The sequence below is a fragment of the Mustela nigripes genome, chromosome 9 (assembly GCF_022355385.1).
Source record: "Mustela nigripes isolate SB6536 chromosome 9, MUSNIG.SB6536, whole genome shotgun sequence".
In the NCBI taxonomy this organism is placed as follows: domain Eukaryota; kingdom Metazoa; phylum Chordata; class Mammalia; order Carnivora; family Mustelidae; genus Mustela; species Mustela nigripes.
In genome coordinates, this window is record NC_081565.1 from 19256045 (window position 1) to 19277063 (window position 21019).

The window sequence follows — 21019 nt, forward strand, 5'->3', positions numbered from 1 at the left end:
AAAATACAACCATGTCCACAGCTGTTTCCAAACTCCTACTGTGTGCCAGGCTCCACGCTTGAGACATCGAGGTCCCGTCAACTGCCGTGCGTGGGCGCTTAGGCTGGGCCCTGGCTGGAACATGCTGTTCGGGCCCTTGCCCGCTGTTCACAGTAACCCCATGAGGCCCGTCTTACAGAGGAGAAATCCAAGGCTTAAACAGAGGCACAGTAGTCACCCAAGACTAAGCCAGCCACAGGGGACATAGGCAGGATCAGAACCCAGGGCTGTCTGTCTGGCAGGGCCTCCCACCATCCCTCATGTATGTCTCCCTTCCTGCCCTGCTGTTCCGCTGCAGCTGGGGCATCCCTGGCCACGCGTTCCCAGACCCAGAATGTTCCGTGGCGCTCTCGTTGTTCATGCACACTCATCCTTCCGCCGAAGCGCCAGCATCCCTTCCCTGACAGCACAGGTCGGGTCGGCCCCCTGCGGTCAGGTCGCACAGTCCTGGCTACACTGGCGACCATTTCTGTGTGTGTCTATGTGGCGGAGAGCGGCTTAACAACCGGGTGAGAAAGAAAGCTAATTCTGCTCTCATTTACAAACATCTGGGGAGAAATCTCACCTCTGTGCTCCTAGAACTGCCTTTGAAGGCAACAAGGCCTCTTTCCAGAAACTCTGATAGGGATCGGTGGTTTGGGGACAAGGGGGTGGGGGCTGCGGCTGGTCCTGGCTCCTGTGTGGTCTTTGTAAGCGTCATCTCACACAGAACAGCCCCTGGCGTGGTCCATCAGCTCACTCCATTCTGACGAGCTGAGTACAGGATGCGGTGGGGAAATCCATGACCCACAGACACAGACCCAGGTCCAGCTTTGCGCTGTGTGACCTTGAGCAGGTATTTCAGCCGCTCTGTGCCTCAGTTCCCTTCAGTGTACCACGGTAATCCCACTTCCTACACTCAGAGGCTTGCCGGGATCATTAAGTACTTAGCGCCAAGTCCTGGCACACAAGGGGTTGGTAAGTGTCAGTTCTGTCACAAAGAGACGAAGCCAGATGATCGTTTACTGACAGAATGGGGGGGCCTGCCCACTATACCCCGCATGCTGGGTTTTGGTCTGACCACGTATTCTTTGGGTCTCATTAGACCCAAGGAGGACCCAAAGTTCCCTTTCTATCACTCAGAATTTAAAAAGACAGAAATCTTGGTGGGGAAGATCCTGGAACCAGGCATGCTTTTTCTTGAGGGCCAGCCAAAGGGTTTCAGTTACTCAGAGGGGGCTATCCTGAGGCGGTCTCCCCTCAGAGGCTGCAGGGGGGCCGCCAGCTGCTTATTGGGATCCAAGCCACACAGACCTGGGTTGCAAGTCCTAGCTGGTGACCCCAGGCCCCAGCCTCCCTATCTGGGTGACTAGGCTGCGGCCACCTCCCTCCAGTACCTCAAGGCTTCCCCAGCCTAAAGCACATCAAGCACACACAAAACAGAGAGACGCTCCATAAATGTTAGTCTATCTCCACACACCCTTCCTCCTGCCTGCAAGGACCTGGGGGTGGGGAGTGGAGTGGGCTTCAGTCTGCATGCAAATTACTTCAGCTGACTAGACAGAAGGCACTGAATAAACCTGAAACGTCACTAAAATGATTATCAATATGTGGAATTCCCATTCGCTCAGCTAAAAACCCACATCCTCTGGAAAACCAGGGGTGACTCATGATCCCTTTTCCCCTTTAACTCCTGGTTAGGAAATTCCTTTCCTCTCCAACTCTCCACTGTTCTCCCTACCCGCCCTCCCCCACCCCCACCAGGGCACAGAAGCTGTTGGTGGCGGCGGGGGGGGGGGGGGGTGCTTGGGTAAGAGAGGGCACTAGTCCGGGGACCCCTGCTGGTCTGGCAGGTTCAGGTCTCTGCTTGTGACCCCCACCCCCACCCCAGGAGGAAGGGAATATTGCTTTGACAGCAGAGGGAATTTTAAAACAGGGGAAGTGGGTGCCTGGGTGGCTCAGTGGGTTAAAGCCTCTGCCTTCAGCTCAGGTCATGATCTCAGGGTCCTGGGATCGAGCCCCACATCGGGCTCTCTGCTCAGCGGGGAGCCTGCTTCCTCCTCTCTCTCTCTCTCTCTCTCTCTCTCTCTCTCTCTGCCTGCCTCTCTGCCTGCTTGTGATCTCTGTCAAATAAATAAATAAACTATTAAAAAAAAAATAAAACAGGGGAAGTGAGGCTGAAAGTAGTGATAAAAAGACACAGGGGAGAGGGAACCCTGAGAACGCATTGAGCAGCGACTTGGAAAGAGACATCACAAGGGGGCGGAGTCTGAGGAATGCAGGAACACCCCAGCTCAGGCCCCTCAGAATGGGGCCAGCGGGAGGAGGGTCCTGGACGGTCCTGCCTCCCTCCTGTCCCGCCTTGTGAGTGATCTTGGCCAGGGCCTCAGCTTTCCCATCTGCCCAATGGGATTCTCCTAAGAGATCCCGTGAATAGGGCTGCCCAATCGAGCCAATGAAAATAAGGTCTGCCCCGCTAAATTCCAACGCCAGATAAGCACCGAAGGATACTTTAGTGTAAACTGCATTCTAAATATTGCATCTGAAATCCAAATTTCATCCGGCATGTTGTTATTTCCTCTGGCAACCCTCGCTGGGGAAAGCAAAAGAGAGGGCCCAGGTGGGGAAGAGCTTTGTAAAGAGTCAGGAAGGCCAAGGGCATTGTCTCAGCCTCTAGAGCCTGTGTTCACTCAGACAAAGGATACTCTTGCTCCTCTCAGGACCCAACCTAGTGGCCACTAGACAATGACGAAGAGAAATGTGTGCCAGTGACGAAAGTGGGGATGCGTCAACATCCCTTCCGGTCAGCTTTGGGAACTGAGAACATGGAGCCTTGGCAAGGACAGAGAGCTGCCATCTTTTCATCGCGAACGGGCTCTCCCAGGGGCAGGGGAATGACTGGGGCTCAGGACACAACTCCAGAGAGTGGCCTGGGCTCCCCCAGGAAAGGGCGTCCAACACCAGGCTGTTCGAGCTCGACTGTCATCACCATGTGACCAGGATATTCCAGAAGGCATCCATGTGAGCTTAGAGGAGGCAGGACAAGACTTTGGGGGTCCTCATCAACTGGGGTTCTCTACCTCTCCTTGCAGATACTCCTTTTCCAAAGCATCTGGGTCAGTGCCTTGTGCCAAAGAAGATGCCCAGCTAAGCCCTGCTGAATGGACATCAGGGTTCACAAATGCATGACTCCTAGAGGGACACTTTGCTGCCCTCACTAAGTTCCAAGGTGACTCTGAAATCTGTCTCCACATAGCACCCCAGAGGACTGTTACTATGCATAACACATGCGTGTGTGTGTGTGTGTGTGTGTGTGTGTGTGTGTGAACTAACAATGACTATTATTATGGTAACTAGCACTTCCTGGATTCTTGCTATGTGCAAAGCACTTTATATGCACCAGCGTCTTTAAATCTTCACAACTGAAGTCTAAGGCAGGTACTACGATGATCCCCGTTGTACAGATAAAGAAAGTGAGACACGGAGAGGTTAAGAAATTTGCTTGGAGTCTGACTGTAACCAGCAGTCGAGCTAGGCTCTGAACCCAGGTGGTCTGGTTGCACGGACTGGCCCCCGTGGCCGCGGGACTGCAGTGGACAGTGTGTATATGCGGTCCTCACAATGGTGGGTACGCTGATCTCATCCCATGGAGGAGGGCCCTGAGGCTCAAGGAATGAGGCCAGAGCTGAAGAACACAGAGCCAGCAGGAGGCGAGGCGAGGCTCGGCTGCACACCCGGGAGGTCTGGACCCTCAGCCCCTACCCCGCTCGGGTTCTGCACTCATCTGCTCGACCATGAGCATGTTGCCACTGGGGACCTGTGGGACCTCTTATCAGGCCTGGCCTCCACTGAACGATGGGGCCCTTGAACGCCCCTGGGGCCCTCTCCATCCTCCCTCTGGCCAGAATTTCATGCCACAGTTGCTGGAATAGCCAAGGCTGGCAGCTCATTTGTCAAAGTAGGCAAGAGCCTACTTAGGTCCCTCCATGGCCTCCCCAGACTCAAGCCCCATGAGGAATGACCAGAGAACAGGGCAAAGGGGGCGTGGAACCCTGGGGAGAACTCCCAGAGTCCTTTCCCAGGCCTGGACCTCTCAAGGGCTCCCAAGGTCAAGGTTCCACTCCAAGGGCCCAGCAGGAGGCCCTGGTTTTGGCTCCTGGAACACTCCACAAGGCCTACCCCAATCTGGATGGAGTCAGAGGTCAGCCTGCCTCCCACCTCCCTGTGATTCATATAATGAATCATTATAAGATCACTAAATGCTAGACCCTGGGCCAACGACTGTACATGTCAGTCCTCGATTAAGCCTCACAGGATCCCCCAGAGTCCTCTATCACCATCCCCATTTTACAGACGACAAACTAAGGCTCAGAGAGAGTAAGCAACTTCAAACAGTTAGGACGGGGCAGATCTGTGACTTGAACTCAGGGGGTCTGGCTCCAGAGTCAGTGCTTCGAAGGAAAGGATGAGGAAGACCGGCCTGACATGACCCAAAGCCTCAGCTCCTTGGCCAGCTGCGTCCTTCCTCTGGACCGGAAGCACCTCACCTGTGAACAGACGTCCCATCCCCCGCCTAGACCTCCTCACAGTGCGACACACAGGCAGCAGGTGTGAAAGCACATCACGCTCCACGTACCTGTCTCCATTTCACTAATGAAGAAAGGGGCTCAGAGAAGGTGGGCAATCCACCTGAGGACACACAGCAGGACTTTCCTCCCTCTGCCCCCTTGGCCAGAGTGACAGGTCCTGCTTCCCCCCGCTCCTCCTGGCATTTGATGAGAGAGGGACCTCTCCACCAAGACTCATCGCTGCCTCTCACCCCCGCCACCAGGCATCTGTGTACTTACAATGAGTCCGGGGACTCCTCGGGGCCCTGGCAGGCCTAGTTCTCCCTGCAGATAGGAAGAGAGCAAAGCGGTTACTTGCCCTGTCTCCCTCCCAGGCTGCTCCCTCCACTTTATCCCCCTGTGGGCACCAGGTGGGATCCTTTGGAGCCAACCATTCCTTGTGCCTGATTAACGAATCTTGGAGCCTGGCCTGAAATTTGGACAAGACCCTTCCCCCTTCTGCTCTCAGCTTTCCACATCTGTAAAATGGGGAGGCAGGGTTTCCAGATCAAGTATAAAGGAAGAGGCAGAATCCTGATCCTGACAATAAAGACGTACTGGGTGTCTGGCCCATGTCTCGTTTCACCTTCACTTTACAGATGGCAACACTGAGGTTCAAGAGTTTCATGGCAGGCCCCAGGTCAAGTGCAAGGAAAGAACACAGTGGCTCAGTTCCAAGCTGAGAGCCACGGGGCTGGCCTCTCTTCCTCTTCCAGCCAGGAGGTGCTGGGGCACTTAAGAGAAGCCCGGCATCACTGAAGGAGGCTGTCCGGTCCCTGCCTCCCAGATGCTGGAGAGGGCTCTTGCCTGGGAGTCAGGGGATAGGGCTGCAAACGGGGGTGGGTGGGCGGGAACGATGTTCTAGAAATGCTGATTATCAGTGGGAATTGTCAGCCCCCTCCAGACAAGAGGCTATCACTACTACAGCCACCGAGAAGAGGAGGGGAGAACCAGCCTTGGCTTTACATGAGGGAGGCTACGTGTCCAAGGTCACTCAGCAACTGCATGGCCACGCTGGGGCCGCTCATCAGCCCCCTTTCTGCTCCCCCAGGACTGAGGACAAAGACACCGCTGCCCCATCCCCAAGCTGGCTTTGGGGATGACATCACACCGAAGGAGAGGCTCCGATTTCTCGCCTCCGTGCCTTCGCGGGTGGCCTTTCCTCCACATGGAATGTCCTTTCCCTTCTCTGCTCACCTCAATCCAACATCACCCTCCCCAGGAGTCTCCCTGCTCCTCTATCCCTCCTCCACAGCACCCGGCGCCCTCGACTCACACATCTCACTCTGCCTGTACGACGGACCGGATAGCCAGCCATGAGCTCCTCGAGGGCCCTCGATGTCCCCGCTGTGACCGACTGCTTACAAGGGCCCCATCCCAGGAACACGTGTTGTGAGCCCACCACCTTCCCACCCCCTCTCATTTCCTTCTTACACGAGCCCTCTGGGGCCGGCATTCCAACCCCCGGATTTACAGAGAGGGAAACTGAGATTCGGAGAAGGGAACTGATGTGTCCAAGCGACACAGTAGGAATCAAACCCGAGTCCTCCTGGCTCTGAGACCAGGGCTGGAGCCCCCAGGGGAGCTGGGGTGAGCCCAAGCAGGGTCAGGCTCAGAGGGCATCTGTGGAATTGAAATTCTTACATCCTGATCGTGGGCTGATCGTGGATCCAGCCGTCACCTCGACAGAAAGCACAGCTGGCCACAGCTGCTTAGGTGGGAAGGCCCAGAGAGAGATGGGGGAGCACGGCAGGTGTTCCAAAGAGCTTTCAACTTAGTCTGCTCCCCTGGGACAGGGAACACACTCCCTCTCCCGCCTGAGCCTGAGCTTGGAACAGGAAGGGAGAGGCGGGCTCAGCACCTCAGGGCAGGCTGACCTGGCTCCTCAACGACAGGCCTCTGATTATTTACAAACCCTATAAACATGCCAGTGTTGCACATTTCTTTAGAACTCCGCTCTCCCTTCCACACAGGGCCTGCAAACCATCTGCTCCCCCAGGGCGCTTCTGTCCCATAAACACTGCTCGTGCTTTATAAGATGCTAGTAGCCCGGCTTCCCCAGTGGGGAGTGACCCAGAACCTTCCTGAGTCCTTGTGGATGCGGCACGGTCTGGGGCTTTGAGACCAGAGTCTCAGTGGGCCTAGGGAGGGGGGCTTCCCTGGGGTGGGAGCTCAGGACACCCACAGTGGACAGCAGCCTCGGGTTTACAGGTGGTGTGGCTGGGATCTGACCCATTCTGCCTGACCCCAAAGCTTGGAATCTCTTTCCCGTTCCCCACCACTGGAAATACTTACAGGGTTCCCATCCAGTCCAGGAGGACCCCTTTCCCCAAAGTCTCCAGGAAACCCCTAAAGGCATAAGAGAGAAGAAACGTCTGTGGATTAGCATTTATACCTGCGGGGTGGCTTCCATCCGAACCCCCATGGGCACACACGACATGTCCATGCAGTCTCACTCCTGGGTTCTGGGACCTGGACAGGCGACAGGGTCCCTAGTAACGCAGTGTCCTCCACAAACACCCCCATATGAAGAATTTCTCAGGGACTGGGTCCTGGGGAGGAGCCCACAGCCAGAGAGCCCTTTTCTTACTGACATAGACTCTGAGAAGTGAGCGTCTGACTCGGCCGCATGGAAATGCCCACCCCCAAATCTGAGACCCGAACCGAGGAGGCGGGAAGGATGAGAACTGAGGTCAGGAAGCGGAGTCCAGGCCTGAGCCAGTAGCTGACTTGCGAAGTGTTTTAAGGACATCCCTTTCCCCCGTAGACCTCAGTTTCCCCACTAGTCGGGGGAGGGAAGGCCTCTGCAGCACCTTGGAGCTCAGACCTTCTGCGGCTATGACGTGCTCTTCAAAAACCACCCTATGCAATCACAATCCCCATTTTTACAGATAAAGAGGGACTCTGGAAGGATAAATGTCAAGGTTACACAAGGTCACACGGTTGGTGACTCTCCGCACCACTGGCAGAGGGACGTTTCAGCAGCCCTGAGAGAGGCCAGGCCACCCGGCCCAAGCTGGTCCGACCCTTTCATCCCACCCCGGACCCCACTCCACACTCTCTGGGGACACAGGCAGCTGGAAAAACATCAGCTGTGGGGACACCTCCGGGGACCAGCGTAGGAGTAGGGGGCAACTTCGTTTCACTTCAAAAGGAAAAGGAAATCCTCAAGCTTGGAATTTAGGGAAACCTGTTCTTCTCCCCTGCTTGAATTCACATCATTGTTTTTCCAGGGAAATTTAATAAAAAACACAGCACATGTTTCTCTGACCAAATGGATGCCTGAGCCGCTCAGTAAAGAAAGATTCCCCACAGAAGGTCAGTTGTGTCTGGTTTCTAACACAGCTGGGGGGACCCAGGGACTAGATTAAACCTAAGGACAAATCCCAAACCAATGACAACGTCTGTCCTGGCTGAGCAAAGAGATCCTGAAATGTGTGTGCACCCAGGCCTTTGTCCTTGCCCTGTCCAGCTGTTCTATCCTCTTTGGACCCCTTCTCTGTTGGGGAGGTCCCCTGAATCAGAAGGCCAAGGGCTGGCATTCATCCTGGAGGAGGTGTGGCTTTGTTCAGACACCCGAAGGACGGCATGAGGACAGAATAATGAGATTTGGACCAAGCCAGTCCCTTGGCATGCAAAACTTCATTTGCCTTTGACATCTACCCTTGAGGGAAAGGTTATCAGTCCCATTTAACCGATGGGGAAAGTGAGGCTTGGAGAGGCGATGTCACTTGGCTAAGGCTAGGGCAAAACCAAAAAGAAAAGCAAGTCTGTGGCAGAGCTGAACCCAGGTCCCCACCTCTCTGAACTCCGTCAAGTTGGTATGAGCTGCGCACAGGCAGATCATGGCCGGTAGAAGCTGCTAGAATGTGTCTTCAGCCGGTTGCAGAGAGTGGCGTGTGTGTGTGTGTGTGTGTGTGTGTGTGTGTGTGTGTGTATGCATCTGAAGGCCCATCTCCAGGTCAAACCTTTGTGGGGGTACATTTGATCCTGTCTAAGATTCCTCTCACCCTGGCAAATTTAGCCTCTCCCGAATTCAGCCCCTCTCTGTCAAGCTGTAAGCGAGACCCTTTCCCCCAGAGATATCAGCTGGGCTGTAGTCAGAGGAGAATTCTGAAGGCATTGCCTTTCTGCCTTCACCTCTGGAGGTGGTGATCTGGCAGAAGAGGAGGACCATCCATCAGAGGACAAGGACAATGCTGTCCGGCCAGGCACCCAGCCAACTCCACACGGCCCATGAAGGGCAGGACTCAGGAAGTCTGTCCTCAGCTCGCCAAGTCCAGCGTCTGGAGACTAGCTCTGGCTCACCTCCAGACGGGCTGTATGACCTTGGGCAGACCCTCCCTTGACCCACTGCCCTGGTCAGGCTGGCGTTCTCTAAGAGCCCCTGTCCCAATCCCTAGACAAGGTCTAGAAGGAAGGATCCTCTTCCCCTACACACAGGAATGCCACCCAGCCTGGGGCAAGACGGAGACCTTGACACCACCACCCAGGCACACCTCCTGGCTGCAAAGTCCAATATATTCACCCAAAGCAGCTACCAGGCAGGTGCCAAGCCCACAGGTCTGCACTCAGAGCCCACTTCAGGCTGGCCGGAGGACTCCCCTCAGCCCCCGCTGCCAGGCCAGCCTCCCCCATGAAGCTTTGGAAGCAGGGCCGTCCAGCACCCGTCCTGGCTCCACCATCCACGGGCCCCTCCAAGCTGCAGTTTGCTCTGCTCTGTGACGTAGCACACAAACAGGGTGAGTGAAGGCATCCCTTGCGGACAGCAGCAATGTGAAATCACAAAGCGAGGGAGAGACCATCAGAAAGGTCAAAATCCCAAAGGAAGGCACTTGTGCAGACAAAAGAAGCCCAAAGATAGCCAGTGGCTGAGAACAGCAGGGTAAGAACAAAGACAGACAAGAGCAAACCCCACCAGCCCTGTGAGACGAGTAATTAGGAGCGTAATGGTTGGAGCAAAGGGAGGACAAATCTGTGACTGGAACAATGTCGAAGACGGGAAGACCCTAGGTGTTCTTGACAATCCATACCTTGTTGCACCAGTGGGGAGACTGAGGCCCAGAGCGTACACAAGGGCCCATCACCGGCTAGCCTGTGTCATCCCTCCATCACTGGACACAGAGGTCATTTCTGGCACTTGCCCCAGGGCCCCGATGCTGGGCCCTTCTGGATCTCAGAGAGGCAGGCCGCCAAGCTAGAAGTGTGGCCCCACTTTCCTCCCACTCTGGTTCCCTCTGTCTGGCTGTATCTCCTTGTGCATGGAGTGCAGTCCCAGCTCGGCAGGCAGTGGGACCTTCCTCCGCAGGCCTGAGCTCCTGGCTGCAACAGGCTGGCCCGAGGCCCAAGGAATGAGCTCGGCGCCCTGCTGGGGCCCCAGCCACGTGGTGTCTCCACTTCCCCAGGTCGGGGCCCCCGGGGAACTGGACGCCTTGTACTTTGAGCAGAACAAGGCCCAGGAGGAGGCAGAATCAGGCGCCAGGACAGGACTCCAAATCCTGTCTTAGCTACGGCAGTTCAGGAACACACATGAAGAAAGGGTGGTCCTTGTCACAACCACAGCGGGATGCCAAGGTCCGAGGAGGTTGCTGAGGGTCACCTTAGGCACTCCCCTGCCTCCAGGCAGTGTCTACCCATCCATCTGCTCCGGAAGGTGGGCTGGAGAGGCAGAGGAGGCATGAAGCCTCCGGGATCAGCAGTACTGCTAATGCCTCAAAGGCTCAGCTCCCTGACCTATGACATGGTCCGTCCTGCCAGCTCCGCTGGCAGAGCTGGGCCGCACGCAGCCCAGCACGCTCTACGGAGCCAGGGCGCACTCGCTCTGGTTTGCCTCAACAGGAGGAATACAGAATAATCTCCTGGAAGAGCCTGTAGAATGATCTAGGGGGCCTCCTTACAGTGCTGAGATTCTCCACAGACAGGAAATGCTGGGGCAAGCCTAATCTGCATCCCTCCTGCTGCACTTGCAGCCGGTTGTAGTCCTTTCTAGAACACGTGTGCACTTCAAGTGTGCTGACATGAAAAGACCCCTTGAGGTCACACTGCTGAGCATGTTTTCGCCCTGCCCTTTTGGAATCCACTAGGGAGCCCATCTAAGAATAGTCACGTCAGAGAACAAGAAGGAGACAGGTAGGTCAAGTTCTTGCCAGGACCCCAGAGTCACCAGTTGACCCGGGCAGCTCAAGCTCAAGTATGAGACACTGAGGACCACACAACACCCCCCCCCCAACACACACAGCATTGCCACAGCAAAATACTTTCATCTCTCTTGGCCTCAGTCTCCCCACCTGGAAACATGAGGCCTCTGTCACTTTGCTCCCTGTTCCCCACAGTATGAGAATCGGAAAGGGCCCTCAAACCCAAAGGCACCATGGTAGACGCTCTTCCCATCCCTGATAGGCATGTGGCCTTGGGCAAGTCCCAGTTGTCTCTGAGACACACACCCAAGGAGACTGGGAACCAGGGTTGGGCCTTTCCAGCTATAAGCTTGGGTGTCTGCCAGCCTGACTCGCTACACAAGACCAGCCTTGCAGGTCCGGCCAGAGGCCACGAGACACGCTGTGAGCTACGGCTGGCCATCCCAGGCATCCCAGCGGGCTTGACAGTGAGTTCACACAGCGCCCGTCCAGCAACTCGATTCACCACAACGTCTTCCTAACTCCTGAGAGGGACCCTTGTCTGAGCTGCGAGCCTCACTGTGCCATGCCCAGAACAAGCCAGGACAGCCCAGGAGAAACCCCTTCAGCTCCAGCCAAGTCTGTAACATCTTATATCCAGACCCCTCCTCAGAAAACCACAACACTTTTCATTCTAGCAGGCGTGAGGAGATGAGAGCGTTAGCCTAAACTTTCCTTTGGAGCTAAAGATAGAAGTGCAGAGAGAAGTGTAAGGCAGAAAGCAACTAACGGTCCGGGGTCGGGTCCTAACACTACCATCAACTTGCTGTGTGATTTCAGCCAAATTACTGGCCTCTCTGAGCCCTGTCTGCTTTTCTGACAGAGAGGTCAGGCCAGCTCATCACTAAAAAGTTTCCACAGCTCTGACAGGCTCTGACCTCTAGTGTCTCCTTCAGGGTTCCCACACACCCTCCTTCCCGACCTGATGCTAAGGAGGCCATGTGCCTGAGCCTAAAGTTCTGCTTGCTGGAGAGAGATGAGCTACAGCAAAATCATCACCAGCCCTGCCAGAAATGAGGCCAGCTGCGATCTGGCATAAGGGAATTCGGCTCATTCTCCCGACATTTCCTCTTGTTAATAAAAGCCTAGAAATCGCCTGACCCAAAGCTTTGACAAGAGGACACTTGCAGAAGGAACACCCCCTGCCCCTCAGACCACCAGCCAGATCAAGGGCTCGGGAGCACTGGCAACAGGAGGATGGCCCCAAAGATCACTTAGAGAACATGGGGCCCAAGGCCATTGCAGACTGAGGCCTGGCAGGGGCAGAGACAAAGCCAGAGGGACTCGGTGACAGGTGGTCCTGCTCCATGCACCATCAAATCATATCCAGTGCAGACCCTGCCCATCTGCTGACCATGGCAGCTGGACCAGGTCAAGGGGACTTTCACGGCTCTTGGGGGCACTATGTGGCCCCAGCACTGTTTTGCTGAAGAAGGGGGGTTCTTCCCCTACCCCCAATGCCTGACACCACAGTGCCATCATGAAGGACAGGGCAGAATCCTAGGAAGTGAAAGGCAAGGAGCAAGAAAGCAGAAATGAATCGTCAGCTACGGGGGTTCGAGACCGGTGAGGCCCCCAGAGGGCGTCAGAGCAGATGGCTTTGACTGAGACTTGGTTGCCAAGGCTGGAAAACAGGTGTAGCCAATCTCACCTCGGAGAAGCAGTGAGAGAATCATACGTAGTTCAGATGCCATGCAGGTAAAAGGCCTCCATAAATGTTGCTTTGGGGGGGTATGTTTTGGCTACCAGTGCCATCCCCAGCACCCGGTCCCTGGTAGGTGCCCGGTAAATTTTTGTTGAACGAAAAACGAATGAGTGGCCTCATCTGATGCGCAGATAGCAAAATGGCGCCCAGCCCCTCAGAGCGAGCAGGTGCTGCCTTCCTGGGCACAAGCAGCTTGTGCCTTCAGCCTTCAGCTCCTTGGCCTTCAGTGGCCCTGTGGATGGTCCTGGGGCAGCAGGGTGGAGAAGAAGCCATCATGCCCGGGTTTTCCAGGTGCTTCCCTCCTCCATGCTCAGGAGACTCTGGACCCATTCACTCAATAGCTACACTCCGGGGCGAGGCGAAAGCTCTGGCTGCTGCATTTCAACCCAAATATGACCCTGGGAAGCTTCAAGAACCTTGGCCATGTCACCCACCGCCCCCCCCCCCCAGCCCCCGAGCCTCCACCTCCTCCTCTGTAAAGTGGCAATGCCCGGCGGTCTGGCAGCATCCCAGGATAGAGTCTGAGCAAATCCCACACGGGTGGCCTGGGAGGCAGACCTGGGTGAGGGGACAGGGCCCAGCTGAGATCAGCTAAGGAAGTCAACTGCCCCTCCTCTGCAATTTAACCTTTGGAAAAACAGGTCCAGAGAGGTGAAGCTATGGGCTCGAAGTGATACAGCACAGACAGCCTCATGCATCCATGAAACTACAAACAGGAATAACCGATTTACCAGTGCTTACTATGTGACAAGCAGAATGACCCCATGAGCTAGGAGCTATTATCCCCATTTCTCATAAGGGAAAACTGCACTGCAATTCAGGGGCTTTGAGCCAATAATGCCCCAGGGCCTTTGCACCTACTATCTCCTCAACCCAGAAAGTTCTTCCACAGATAGCCACAGGGCTCTCATTCTCCCCTCATTAAGGTTTCTCAAGAAGCGAGGAAGATTCTTGGATCAACTCACCTAATAGTCTTTACCCCAAGCACTCACTGTCTCTCTTCCCCACTCTGTATTAATGCTCAGCACCATCTGACATTCATTCACTCATCGCTCCTTCCCTTGTTCATTGTCTATCTGTCCATGAAAATGGGAACTTTGTCTTGCTCAGTGCTCAGCACTAAGTATAGTGCCTGGCCCACAGGCTATGCTCAATATTCACAGGATGGACAGAGAGATGGAAGAATGGATGGATAGATGGTTGGTTGGATGGATCTCCTTGCCCAAGGTCTCTTGGCTTGAGGAGCAGATCCAGACACCAGCCCAGCCCTCAGAGATGCAAGGTCCTTGCCCTGAAAGAAGCATTAGGTGCTCCTCCTTGCCCAGATCCAGGTCTCAGGTGTTAGACCACCAGGCACAGAGGGGCTGTTGGGTCCAAAAGGTCTAGTCTGAGGATGAAGTGCCCCTCTGGTCCTTGAGACCAGGACCTGGAGCTTGGCATACCACACTGGGCCCCACAAGGCCCAGATCCATACACTACAATAGGTAAGATGCCCCTGGTCACTCGTGTCAACCCCAGAATCACAGACAAGCCCCTTTCTGGGCACTGCTGAGCGCTCCTGGCCCCCCTCCAGATTCCTCTCAGATTCCAACCTCCCCACAGTCCCTTCTTCATCAACCATCAGCAGAGGGAAGCCCAGATCCCAAGTGGACAGTGCTTCCAAGTCCAGGGATTAACCTGCGGATGACCACATGGGACCTTAAGCCACCAACGGCATTCAGGCCTGAAAGAAATATGCCTCTGTTATAGTCTGGGGTCTCCCTCTGCTGGCAGCAAGGACACTATACATACCACTGCAGGGGAAGCCTCAGCTTCCCCTTGTGAGAAATGAGCGCATCGGAATTAATGTCTCACCCAGCAGGTGAAGACTCTGGGGCACGTGTGTCTACGACCTTATTGGCAGCCAGTGAATCTGAGCTCTTGATCCACCATTGAGGTTAGAGGCCCTGGAGGTGGATGGCAGTGCTAGAATCCTGGCTTCCTTATTGACTGTGAAACTGGGGGCAAGTGACTTAACCTCTCTGTGCCTTGGCTTTCTCTTCCTGCCCTGCAGGTGACCAAGCAGGAGGAAAGCGATCCCTGCCACGCCGGAGAGTCATGGGCAAAGCCAGTGAACCAGGGGTTACAGCCAGCCTCTCTTGGGGGTCACACCCACCGTGGGCCTGCTCACATGCCCACCAGCCTCTGGCCTGGCAGGTGCACGTGTGACTGTGGCCACCCCGAGACAACACAGAGACTGAGGGTTTTCTGAGAGAGAGGAGCCCAGACCCAGGTCTAACCATGATTCCCCAGTCCAAGCAGGCCCACAGACACCACTGGCCCAGACAACAGAAGACCCTGGACACAGGACTGTATACACACACACACACACACACACACACACACACACACACACACACAGAAGAGCCATCCCACAGGGGCCCAGAACCATGGCAGGCCCCAGCTCCAGCCAGACAGCCACTGGTCAGTGTCCTGATAGCAGAACATGAGGCCCAGAAAGCCCCACATGCTGGCCCACACACTCAGAGCAGAGCGACGGCCCAGCGGACAGAAGCAGAGAACACCCAGGACGCAGGGGCACGGGGTTGGGGGGGGAGGTGGCCCCTGGGATGTCAGATTCACCCATAGAGTCTGCATAATAGACACGGAAAATCTTTACCGGCCTACCCATCTTGCCCCTCTTGCCAGGAACACCAGGCAGGCCCTGTAGGGGAGAGACAGGGAAGAGGTCAGGAGGAGATTCCACAAGGGACAACCAGTGCTGCCCCAAACCAGCCCCAGAGCCACCCATAAGAAGAAGTCCCAGAGGGCTCAGGGAGCAGGTCACACACAGTCGCTGTCAGTTACGTGCCCATCACATGGATGGTGCTTCCACTCTACAGGACTGGAACCTTCATGGACCTGAACTGAGGAAATGCCCAGGAGAGCACCCAGGGTCCCTGGTATTCAGCAGGCGCTCTCTCAAGGTCCTCTCTATTCAGCTTGTTGATGAGGTTACGAGCTGAGTTCCCAAAGACAGGCTCAGGCTGGGAGGCAACTGTCCATGCTCTCAGAATCGAGTCCCCTTCCTGACCTGGGTCCTGAGCGCCCACGTCACTTCGCCCACGTGCCCCCTCCAAGCTCTCTTCTGTCTGGAAGCAGTCAGCCTTGACCCCTTGGCAGACTCCTATTCAACTCAAGGGCACCTCCTCTGGGAGGGACTCCCGGACTTCTCCAGGCAGAAGGGGTGGGTAGGTGGGCGGAAGGTAAACAAAGAAAGCCTACTCACTCGTTCTCCATCAGACCCTGGCAGGCCGAAGAGCCCTGGGAGTCCAATGTAGCCCTAGGAAAGAGCAGGTAGGGGGTCAGAGGGACCGAGTGGCAGGGTGTGGCTGGCCCGACCCGTCCCCGTGCCCCTCGCTGCCCTCCCACATCCAGGCTCCTCTTCCTCGCTGGTGGCAGCGGTGGCTCTGGTGGCTCCTCGATGACACAGGCCTTGAGGCAAGTGTATATGCCCATGGACTGCATGGTGCTGGCTTCCACGATGTAGTCCAAAGGCACATACGCTCACGCCAGGGAAGGGCGCGGGCACTCTTGGGGGGGATGCCCGCCCCACGCCGGGGCTCCTGGACCTGCAGGAAGGAAGCTCTCGGCTGGATTAGAGGGACACCAGGTTCCACTCGCTCCGAGGGACCCTGCCGGGTGCCCGTGGCTTCCACGGTGCCTTCTCCTAGGCTGCCAAAGGCCCTGGAAATGGGACTCCCATTCACCCACAGCTGCCTGAGCGCCAGCAGGAGACGCGGCTTCCCCTCGGGCACACGTACACCACTGCCTTCAACCCACCCGGTGACACTGCGGGCTGGCCGTCCACACCGACCAGGAAACCCAGGTCCTGGAGAGAAAGTGGCACAAGGAGTCAGGGCACAGCTGGGAGTCCCCTGCCCTCAGATGCACCTGACTTTCTGCCTCCAAGTTGTGGCCGCCACCGGGCATGCCCTTCCCAGCTCAGCGAAGGCACAGCCACCCCTTCCAAGCTGGGCTCTGAAGCCCTTCCCTCCACCTGTACACTATTGTTGCTCCCCCACTAATAAGATTCACCACTTTCTCCCATGTATCTTCTATAATCTGGGTCCATATTTCATGTCCTCATTAGCCTGGGATGTCCCCAAGGCCAAGGACTAACCCCGAGCACCTAGTGTTATCTGTGCTCTCTAGATGTTTGTGCAATGCTTTCATAATAACGCTCCCAAAAGTTAACATGTCCTGAGCACAAACCACATGCCAGGCCCGGTTCTCAGGACTCTGTGTCCACACAAGCATCAACCGTGTCCTCCCTACAGTCCCGGAAGCAGGGTATCATCAGTCAGCACCCTGTAAAGGTGAGAACGTTTAGGCCCAGGAGTGGAGTGACTTGCCCAGGGCCACAGGAGCACGATAAAACTGGTATTGGAATCCAAGCCATCGGACTCCCCGGCAGGCCTCCTAACCCCTCGGTTGCATAGCCTCCCGCCAGCAAACAAGCAGCGCATCTCTCCTTCTCTAGTAAGACGAGAGGTCACTGAGCCTCCTCGGCATCCCTGGTGAAAACAGTCGTCCCTGTAACGAGGAACATTTACTGATCCTGCCAGCCAGGGCTTCTAGCCCAGATTTACAGATGAGAAAAATGGGCTCTGAGAGGTCCAGCAACTTGCCTGCCATCCCGCAGCTGGATAAGGGCACAGCCGGTCTCAACGTCCGTGGCCCTAATTCCAAAGCCTGCGTTCTACCACCTTCCCAGTGATGAGGCTGGTGCTGGCTGCAGCCCTCCCAGCTCCCCCAGGCTGTGCGGGGCCTCGTGACCCAGAGAGGAGGGCGCTGCCGCCAGACCAAGTCTGGCCCGCATGTGATCTCAAGATGCCATCCGCATGGCAAACAGCGAGCAGCCCCAGATGTCAGCAGCAGGCCTCTGGGGCCACAGCTCGTGGGAACAGCTGGATACAGGACAGGAGCCGCCCTAGGTCCCCGCATGACGTCACCACTGACATCATCACGTCCTGAGGAACCTGCCCGCCCACCTCTTTGCCCACCTCCAAGACGCTCTAACAGCCACATGTCAGCTGCAGGGATCAAGGCCCAGACTGTGGCCATAAATAGCTTTGGCTCGGGAGTGGAGGACACGTCACACCTGACCTGGCCTGACCGAGAGCTGTGTGACCCACTTGCTGAGCGCTCTCTGAGAGGCAGAAAGTCTGGTCCTTGGGACACCTGGGTCCCTGTCCCAGCTCCACCTGAGGCACGCAGAGTGAACAGCAGCTGTCAGCTCCCCACCAGGAAACCAGTTTCCTTGTGCGGGGACAAGGGCATTCCACCACCTCTTTCGAACTCCATCTACCATCATCTGGTGCACCCAGAATCTTCTCCACCACCCACAGCCCACTTGGGAGCCCCTCTTCAGCAGTATATGCTTCCAAACTCCTGGTAGCCCCATAACCATGCTAGAGGTAGCAACGGACGTCACTCCCATAGTAAAGATAGGCAAACTGAGGCTGCCGGCTACTCAGGGTTTGCTCCTCAGAGGGAGAGCTGATGCTCCCTCAGCCTCCGGGCCTGAGCCGCATCCCCCATCAGCCTCCCCTGCTCTCTAAAAAGGGTCGGGAAAGAAGCAGGAAAGGTGTCTGAGGATTCTAATGGCAGATGAAGGAGCCCCGACTTAAGTTCCCTAGCACTTGTGATGTGCTAGGGGACACGGGAAGGAAACACCTGACCATGGCAGCTGGACCGCTCAGCACCCAGCAGAATCTTTGCTGCCCAGTCCACCTGGCACTCCTGGCTCAAGGTTCCCCATCACCTGCCCACCCTGCTGCCCCCGGCTCTCCAGAAAGCACTCAGGTGGGAGGGCAAAGGTGCCAGACACTGGAGAGAGACCCTGCACACCTCACTCCTCGGCAGGCCAGCTGGGCGGACAGGGAAAGCACCCCCCACCGCCAGGGCCCCAACCTGAGTGGCACTTGCCAAGGCCCACTTACCCGGCTGCCTTTTGGGCCAGGGTCTCCTACTGGTCCTGGTAACCCCTGAAACACAAGAGGCAGAGGGGCAAGGACATAGGGGAACGTTCTCTCTGCTGCCCACAAACTAGGGCAAGTCTTGCCTCCTTGGGGCCTCAGCTGCGCCTTCTGTAGAAAGGGAGTGGCACTAGACCTGCAGTCTTTACACTGAGGACCCCACTCTGCCCCAGAGTCCCAGGGGGAGTCGATGGGGGGGTGGGGAGCTGAGTGGGAGGAGCCTCTAAGGCCCCACCCCCCCAGCCCCAGCTCCCTTTCTCAGCATCCTGTACCCACATGCCCTCGAAGAGAGGGTTCCTCGGTCCAACCCCCTGAATAGCACTTCCTTCGGGGCCCACCCGGTGGGCACAGCTCCTTGGCCCCCAGCCTGCCGCCTCCCTCTGCCTGGGGGGCACCCGTGGCCATCTCCACACCACCACGGCCACCGAGCTTCCAGAAGCCATATACTGCACCTGCCTGCCAGGGTAACCTTTGGCCCCTGGGCTGCCCTCAGGTCCTGGCTGCCCCTGCAAAAGAACAAGGAGAAACATAAGGAAAGGGGAGACCTTGCCATTCTCTGGGTCTGGGGGCCGCTGCGGGGCTGGGGCTGACTCACAGTGGACAAAGACAAGGGCAGGAATATGAGCCAAATGTGGGGGAAGGGGAAGCCACCAGCCTGCTGAGCCCCCAGCCCACCCCTCTGCGAAACCGGTCAGACCAGCTCAGAAGGACAAGCGTCCTGCGCCGGCCGCCCAGGACTGAGAAGGCTCTGAGGAGCCCTGGCTGGCTCTCCCACGCTGGCAGGGGCTGCTGTTTGACTTGGGCCAGGAGAGCCCAAATTCCTGCAAACCCCACGGCGGCATGCATAATATCCCCTAACAGCGCCGGGAACAGGCCGGCTATTCACGGCTCTGGCTGCGGTCGAGTGCCTCGTGCCAACGCCGGCTCGGCGCGGACTCCAGCTCCTCTCGGTCGAGGCGGCTGGGGGAGAGTGGGGGCGCGGTGGGGAGGCTGCCCATGGGAGGCAGAGCTGCCTGGTTCTGGGGCTCACTCATGGAACAGGGCCCAGGGAGGAGGCCAGGGTCAGACAGGGGTGGAGCGGGGCAGGGAGCAGAGAAGGGGGAGTGTAAGCAGGGAAGGGCTGAGGCTGTGGCCCTCACCTGTTCTCCGGGGTGCCCCGCTGGTCCAGGATAGCCCTTGTGTCCCTGGTGGGGGAGGAGGGTGGAGTAGGGGGGAAGAAAGGGCATCAGGCCAGGAAGGCATCTGGGCCTGCAGATCAGATGGCACAGGCCCAGTCGCCCCACCTGCCTTTTCAGCACTGTCTGCTCCGTGCACAGCAGGGGTGGAGTATGCGTGCTTGCTGCCCGCCCGCTGGATGGATACATACAGGCTAGCAGGATGCTTCCGTCTGCCACCAAGGGTGCTCAGACAGAAGCTATCCGGGACGGTGGTTCCCTCCTCCCGCGGGCTTTGTGAGCGGAACTGGGAGACAGCTCCCCGGGGCAGAGTGACGCTGTATCCCAACCATTCCTTCCAAATCCAGACAGGGCTGAGCCCATCCAAAGCCAGCCGGGGCAGAGCGAGTTCTCCATGGATGGGTGGGCCCATGAGGACCTTCAGGTCTGGGATACGCGCAACCACCGTGTGCTGCTGGGATCTGTGTCAAGGCCTGCCCTTACTCATAAACCCCCTATCAGGAAAGATCTCCCACATACCGACCAAATACGGGAACCGCAGGTAGGGCCTCCCTTCCTCCCACTGGTCCCAGGTCCCATCTCAGGGAGGAAGAGGCCACCCAAATGCCAGACTGGGAAGGACTCTGGCCACCAGCCAGTACCACCCCTGACCCTCTATCGCCATGGCCCAACCACCAGGTCTCTAGGTCAAGAGAATCCAACCAGTGTGGGCTTACTCACGGCCCCAGGGACCACCACCAGAGCCATCATTTCCTAAGACTTAGGGGCTCTCCAAAGGGAAACCCGGGACTTCAAACTTCCATCACCCCAGGGCAGCTGTGAGCTAAGACCGGGCAGGGGCTTGCAGTTTAGACAAATCAGCCACCCAGAGCTCCGTCAGACCCCCTGGCACAGAGAGCCCAGGGCTTGGCTCAGACACCGCCCCTCACCTACCGTGCAACGCTGGTGGGCTTCTACCCTACCCTGGACCTCAGCCGAGGACACAAGCCCTCCCAGTCCCCCTCGGCTTGGTGTTCGAGGACTCCAGAGTTTACAAAAAGCTCCCCTGGACAGCGATAAACAAGACGATGCCTGTAGATCCCCTCTGTGCACAGCTGTTGACCTGAGCCCACGCCTGCACAAGCCCCTCTAGCCCCTACGCCAGCCTGATAAGGTGCAGGTGGGGGTACAGGGGAAGGTCCGGATTATCAACTGCACTTTTCAGAGGAGAAAACAGAGTCTCAGAGAGCTTGCTCCAAGTCCCATCGCTAAGAAGCACTGGGCTCCGGCTCGCCGCCGGGTCCTTCTGACACCCAAGGCCACACCAAGAGCCTGGCTG

At 56.9% G+C, this 21019-nt stretch overlaps 1 protein-coding gene across 7 annotated transcripts in view; it reads right to left on the minus strand.

Moving 5' to 3' along the window:
- COL27A1 (collagen type XXVII alpha 1 chain) overlaps positions 1-21019 on the minus strand; it is a 136894-nt gene that overhangs the window by 71431 nt on the left and 44444 nt on the right. For 6 of the 7 annotated variants that reach the window (XM_059410975.1, XM_059410979.1, XM_059410980.1 and 3 more), the window contains 7 exons: positions 19666-19710; positions 18979-19032; positions 18491-18535; positions 15775-15828; positions 15166-15210; positions 6921-6974; positions 4866-4910 (listed from right to left, as the gene is read on the minus strand). In XM_059410975.1, coding sequence (XP_059266958.1) covers positions 4866-4910; positions 6921-6974; positions 15166-15210; positions 15775-15828; positions 18491-18535; positions 18979-19032; positions 19666-19710 — 342 coding nt within the window. The remainder of the gene's footprint in view (positions 1-4865; positions 4911-6920; positions 6975-15165; positions 15211-15774; positions 15829-18490; positions 18536-18978; positions 19033-19665; positions 19711-21019) is intronic. The other variant, XM_059410977.1, reaches the window with a different exon arrangement.